We start from the raw sequence: 7,173 nt of genomic DNA on the forward strand, positions 1-7,173 counted from the left end.
CTCAGAGCTACGCGAGAAATTTGACGAGGCTTGTTATCAACTAGGGGATGGAAGTAAGAATATTTTCCTAAATATAAAATTTTAAAACATGAATAATGCATACTATTGAAACTAGCTAACATTTATTATTTAATAATTGCTTCAATTTAGATAACTTTCCAGCGGAGATAATGAAGAAGATGAATGTGCCTGGACTAACAAGATTGCAAGTAGTAAGTCATCTTCAGGTTTGTTTTTCAACGACTTAAACTTACAATAAGTTATATCTAAAATATTTAGACATGTCAATTTTTATAGCCTACTTGTTTTGCTTGCTTTTTGAAATTAATTTTCTCTCTTATACTCTTAGATAAAATAATTTTACTTGTTAACTTTTTTTCTTATTTTATTAAAAACTAATGGTTGTAAACTTGATGAAACTTATTTAAAGGGGACGGTGTATTGAGAAGACCCTAATTTTTTAAAATTATTTTTAGAAAATGCGCCAGCTTGGCGGTGAAGACCCAGAGTCAACCCAAACGGATCCCAAGTCATCTGATGGTAAGAGGTCCAACAACAAGCGGAAGCGGTTTGGGCTCATGCCCCGAATCTTGCATGACAAATTTAAAGAGCGGGTCCAGTCATCTGATGGTCAGGGGTCAAGCCACAATCCAAGTCGGTTCGGGTCCATGCCCGAAATAATGAAGGACAAATCAAAAGACCGAGTCGGCGATCATGGATCAAGAAGAGAAATGGAGGGTGTGGCTAATGAAACAGGGATGGCTAACCAGTCCACAAATGATAATGTGGAAAACGAAACATTCTACACAAATCCCGAAAATATTGCACAAGACAAACACTCTTCTTCTTCAAGCCACTTATCATTTGATGATTATTCCTATTTTCAGTGATCTTTGATGTGTGCAGTAATTGAGCATTCTTCAATTATGTATCCATAATTGTTTTGTTTAAACTAGCTTGAAGAAGTCGATCCACATAATGATAATAATTTTATTGCTTATACATTCTTTATGTCTCTATATATATAAATGAAGTCATGCAATTACAATGTGTGTCTTTGTTAATTCGAATAAAATTAATTAATTATCATATTTAATGTTCAATCATCTTTGTATCATTATCTATTTTTACTTATATCATTATCTATTTTTTTTACTTATTTGAGAAGATGATTTGACTCAAATAAGAGGTATAATTGTCATAAGCGAGGATTTTTTCAGGTGCAGCGATGATGGCAATGGCACTGGCCCTTGCGATATTTAGGACACAAAAACAGAGACGTGGTACTTGTGTTAAAATATACTCCACCAGTTCCATAAAAATAAGGACACTTTTCTTTTTCATATGTCCCATAGAAATATCACATTTCCATTTAGAAAGTTCTTCTAAACTCATTACCAATATACATTAATTTATTTACAATTTATATCACAGGATCCACCATTAAACACTAATAATGTGGGTCATACTATCGACTAACACTATTTTAACTATATTTTTCTTCATCTCTCTTACTTTACCAATTATACATTAATTACCGTGCCATTCCAAATATCTTCATTTTTCTTGGACGGGGAGAGTACAATTTAATATGCAAAACAAAACATCCTAAATTAATGACAAATTATCTTAATCTTTTGGTTCTTTTAGAATGTTTCATTTGTGTCCCCTAATTTTAGTTAGGACCCAATAAAGAAGGATGATTTATGAAATATTGGCAGTAAATTTAGAAATTAGTGTCTTTAATTGCATTAAAAATGTCATATTCCTTTTGTTTTAGTAGTGTCGTCGTGGTGGAGCTCGAGTGGCTTGGTGCTGCCCGTGCTGGTGGCCGCCGGCTGATCGTCCCCATCAAGTCCACCGCTTCCTCTATATACAAGGGATACAATTGTGGTTTCTTATTTTGATAATTATATCTACCTAATATTTATTGAGATTTTAGTGCGATATTACAATGACGTACCTTTCACATTTCAAAAATATAATTTTTAATATACTTTTTCAGTTACCTTTTTATAAAATAATGATAATCAAATTTTATGATATTCAGCATCGAAAGATATTCTAACTTTATTTGTTTTTTCAATTTGAAGAGATAAATTATTGCCCAATTCGTCTCAAATTAAGTGATCTGTAATCTTAACTGGGACATGATAATATAAGATACATATATTTCATTTTTTTATAAGAAATAAGATTTTTAGTCTCTCCTATTTTATTTGTGAAAAACTTTGGAACGGGTGTGTATGGTGGTGGGCTAGCTCGTCTTCATAATTAGAATAAAATACTTCCCCCATTCCGCTTTAGCAGTCCCGATCACTTTTCTGCAGTCGTTTCATAAAAATGATAACAAATAATTAAAGCGAAAAAATGGTAAAGTAAAAAAGAGAATAATACATAGAAGAGATTAAACATGCATATATAGGTGTTTTTCTCAATTTCATGATTTGGATTGCATCAAAATATATAATAATTATTTTTTGAGGTTATCAACTGATTCTTTGAACTTTAAAACTAATTCACACTTCTTATCTTCCGCATTATAATTAGAGTTATAAACAACAAGCACTACATGACAGTATGGAAAATTGAACATTGATCTATTGATGTTATATATACTTTTGGTTTGTGTTTATCTTATTTTCTAGCATAAGTTTCTAGTTCTTTTTTCACTTTTTATATGAACATAATCGTCTCATTCAAACTCTAATACATTTTCGTGCCCATTTGCAGATTTTGTTGCATTAAATTAAGATCAAAAACACTAATTCAAAATGACTTAATATCTTTCGGTTATGAGTGAACTTCATGTTCTCTTTGTGAACCATGAATGGAGTTGTTTATACACCACAAGCCTGATGGAATTATGCCAGTACAGAGGTATATATACTTTTGATGTTTCAATAAATTTATGTGCAAGTTGTATCGGTATAGTCATATAAGAATACTGCTCTTTATTACACATTAAAAAAAAAAAGACATAAACGTGTCTGACTTTCCTAATTTTGCTTTGACTGATGTTTACTCATCTTCTTCAATTGTCAACATTCAGTCAATGATGAAAAACAAACACTTGTATCTAACATTAGTAGTTAATTATGGAGTTTGAAAAATAAGCTTTTATGGAATCACATTTATTAACATCACAAATTTCAGTTCATTTCAATTCATCTTCAAATTTTAATTTACTATTATAGACTAAAAATAAAATAATAATGACGTTAGATGCCTTCTTATATTGACCTATTTTATTTGGTTTTGCGTTCTGAGGTGTTTTGCCTTTAACGCAGCCCCAAACATTATAACATAAGTATATCCAATAAAAAATGAAAGAAAGATCCAATAACATGTCATAAAGATATATAATGATTATTTTAATTTATAGTTAATTTCCATGAATAATCTTGTATTTCACCTAAAAAAATCTATATACGTTATAGGGGATGTAATCAATTGCTAACTAATTACCAATCCCAAATTGAGACCAATTTTCAACTATTAGATTAGAAGATCTTGTGGTTAATATAATGCCAAGTGTAATATATTTTAAATTTAAATAATTATTAATTAAATTAAAAGGGTATTAATGTCAAATCCTATATGTAGTAATTATAACTAACTATTTTCTCTCTCCTCAAAATCATCTCAAATCTTTAAATTTACGTAACTCTCTCAATTTAAATTATTTTTTCGCAAAAAATATATCAAATTAAAGATAATTTAATAAGGATTCCAACGAGATCTCAATTGCATATGTTCCGACGACGTTCGGATGATGAAATTTGATATTTTTTATTTTAGTTTTCGTAAATGTTGATACCCAAATTTTTATCAACAAATACATCAAAAAATCTCAATAAAACCATGTAAAAATCTCAATAAATATGTGTTGATATTTTCTTGTACTAATGTTGATATTCTTATATCATATTGTTGATATTTGTAATACACAATGTTGATATAAAAAAACACTCACGAAAATGATCATATGATAACATAATGACGATATTACCCTTTTGTTGATATTTTGTCTACTATTTATTGAGATTTGTGAGCTTTAATCTCATCCACTCATTTTAAAATCCAAGGGTGAAAATTTAGTCTTGATTTTGGATTAGGGTGCTATAAGCATTAGAATAAGACCCTATGTTATAGTATTTCATAAGCTTAACTCTATCTATAATTATGTATTTGACCCCTATACATTACATTTTCTTTTATATTAATTTCTAAATATTTTCAATAGGTTAAATTTATTTTCTTCTTTTTTATTTATTTTATCCTTTTTTTCGTATTTTAGTTACTCCTGTCCAACTTGCTGGCGATGTTATCGCAATATTATTAAATGGAAAGACGAAAATCGATTTGATCATAGCAAATATCACCACATTTGATGTATAAAAGATTCTTGAACTAGCAGTAAGCATGGAGATACCAACAATTTGCAAGTGTTAAAATTTTTAAATTTTGTCCCACATCGACTTAGTGAAGATCCTAGCTCATCTATATAAGTATGGATAATCCTCTCTCTTATAAGTTTTTTTAAGGGATGAGTGGCTCATTTCTAATACTCCCTCCGTCCCGCTTCAGCAGTACTCTTTTCTATATTATTCTCTCTTACTTTACCATTTCCCCACTTTAACTATTTTTTATTATTTTTACAAAAAGAGGGCAGTAAAGTCAATGGGACTGTTAAAGCGGGACGGATGGAGTATGATATTTGAGCGGACCCAAGTCGATGATAAATTATCTCTTTATCTCTTCTCTTGTCTACCTCCGTAAAGTCCGATGCGTCATTCCGGCCCACACGTGAGAGGGCGTGTTAAAATGGAAAGTTGATCACTTGTGGTGGGACGGAGGGAGTATTAATATTGCATTAAAAATACACTACAGCAAAAAAGACCGGAGTTCGACATTTTTTAATACTATTAAGGACACTAATTTGTGTTTCTAATTAATACTAGAAATCACCTTTCGAGTGATTGAATACTGTTAAAACTCTTATTTTATTTCCAAAAGAATAAACAGATTATTTTTGTCATAATGTTGTTATGTTTTACATTTAATGGATGTTTATTACATGTTTAAATGTATAAGTAACTTAACAAAGTCTAAATCTTTGTTTTAGTAGACCGGTTGTGGGCGTCGTTCACTTTAAGATAACACGGTCAGTTCTGAACAAAGAAAAAGAAGAATTTCACAACCTAGATAGGCTTAGACTACCTATCGTGAAAGGTTGCAATGTCAGTTCGATTATTTCTAAGCCTTACTGAAATAAGATGACGTTCGTGTGGTATAGCAATGTCAGTCCGATTATTTCTTAAGCATTTAAATGTTTGGAAACCATCTTGTAAATGCACAAGCAAACACAATGTAATAATAATATTGATTCTATTCGTGCGAAACTGCTCGAATAATACTGAATTGAGTTAATAGTGGATTGTAGAGTTTTTGTACACAAACAATATACTATTCGTGCTCGAAACATGTTTTTCAGTAAACCAAACCTAACAATGATGCTGCGTACTTGTTTGAACTAAGCAAAAAGAGGACAACTACAATAAGCAGTTGCGAAAAAAAATATTACCTACATCCCATAATAAGAGTCACATTTCAATTTTACCATAAATGGTAAGTAGACCTCAAATTTCATCAACTTATTTCACTCACATTTTATTATTATACTAATTTATATAAATGATACCCATACTCCACTAACCACTATTTTAAAAGCCGGACTGGACCCGCCGGTCGGACCGGTTTTGGCCGCGAACCGGTGCTTAGCCCGGTCTGGTTCACACTAATAAACCAGTTGACATTTGGACCGTTTTGGACTGGGTAAACCGGCCGATTTGATCGGAAATCGGGAACTGGTTGAACCGGTTTTTTCCATTTACTAGTATTTTCTTAAAAATATAAAATTGATCCTAACAAGAATCAACCCCTTGACCTATTTGTTATTAAAGCATGACCTCTGCCACTCCACCACTTCCATATTTGTGACATAACATTAACTTTAATTATAATTATACGCAATAAAACTCTGAAATTTGTTATCTATATTCAATAGTATTATATTCTTGTAACTAAATAACTAACAATTTATGCATATGAAGTTATTGTGATTAAGAAAATCATTAATATATATATATATATATATATATATATATATATAGAGTCCCATTATCCACAAATCCTCTCTTAATGACCGAACTAGAGACCAAATTTGGGCCCTTAGATGTAGTTTTTAATGGATGAGATTAGACCATGCTTTATTAATTTCACTCCTTCATTAGGTAAACAATTTACTTCAATCCAGGGGTATTTTGGCCAAAATACATTTAGGGTAAAATTTTTGCAGCAACCTTCATTCAATTCACGTGATTTTCTTCATTTTCAATTCTCTCTTTATCTTCTTCTCCAAAATCGACGAATTTCTTCTACAAATCGACGAATCTTCTGCAAATCAACGGATCTTATCATCAATTGAATTGAATCTCATCCTCCTCCGATGAGCTCAGCTGCAGCAGCAGCATACTACTACACCGGATGCGAACACGACTACGAGCCGCACTTCCTCGATTCCTGCTCCCTCTGCGGCAGATCGCTCTGCCAAAACAACGACATCTTCATGTACAGGTAAAATTAGGTGAAAATCCAAGAGATTTGGAGCTGAATTGGTTAGCGGAGTTTCTAATTTGGTGGATTTTTGCAGAGGGAACACGCCGTTCTGTAGCCAGGAGTGCAGGCAGGAACAGATAGAGATGGATGAGGCGATGGAGAAGAAGAAATGGAAGAGGTCTTCTTCCTCCAAGAGATCGAGCGCTGCGAGACAGAGCTCCGACGAATCTGACATCAATAAAGCTGTACGCACTGGAGTAGTGGCTGTGGCCTGAGATTATAAACTTGATTTCAAATAATTAAGTATACAGTATTTGAGAAGAGACTACTGATAAGTTCATCGGTGAATTCACAACAACTGTATTCATTATAACAACAATTTAGTTCATTCAGTTGTGTTATTACCTCATTATAACAACAATTTAGTTCAATAAGAGTCGAATTGATGGCATACTTCAATGTGCAAATAACACATCAGTTAAAGATGTTACTTCATTATAATGTTTTATTACTTCATTTTTGTTGTGATTTACTCCATTATTATGTATTATT

At 31.6% G+C, this 7,173-nt stretch overlaps 1 protein-coding gene across 1 annotated transcript; it reads left to right on the top strand.

Annotated features, from left to right (window-relative positions):
- The first annotated feature begins 6,511 nt into the window (after positions 1-6,511).
- On the top strand, positions 6,512-6,896 carry LOC148931026 (FCS-Like Zinc finger 3-like). Its single transcript, XM_089066777.1, has 2 exons — positions 6,512-6,639; positions 6,716-6,896. Exons 1-2 carry the CDS (start codon positions 6,512-6,514, stop codon positions 6,894-6,896), a joined length of 309 nt encoding a protein of 102 aa, XP_088922903.1.
- The last annotated feature ends 277 nt before the right edge of the window (positions 6,897-7,173 follow it).

The sequence above is a fragment of the Salvia hispanica genome, chromosome 3 (assembly GCF_029641045.1).
Source record: "Salvia hispanica isolate PSC_SH4W2 chromosome 3, Shi_PSC_v1, whole genome shotgun sequence".
Lineage (NCBI taxonomy): Eukaryota > Viridiplantae > Streptophyta > Magnoliopsida > Lamiales > Lamiaceae > Salvia > Salvia hispanica.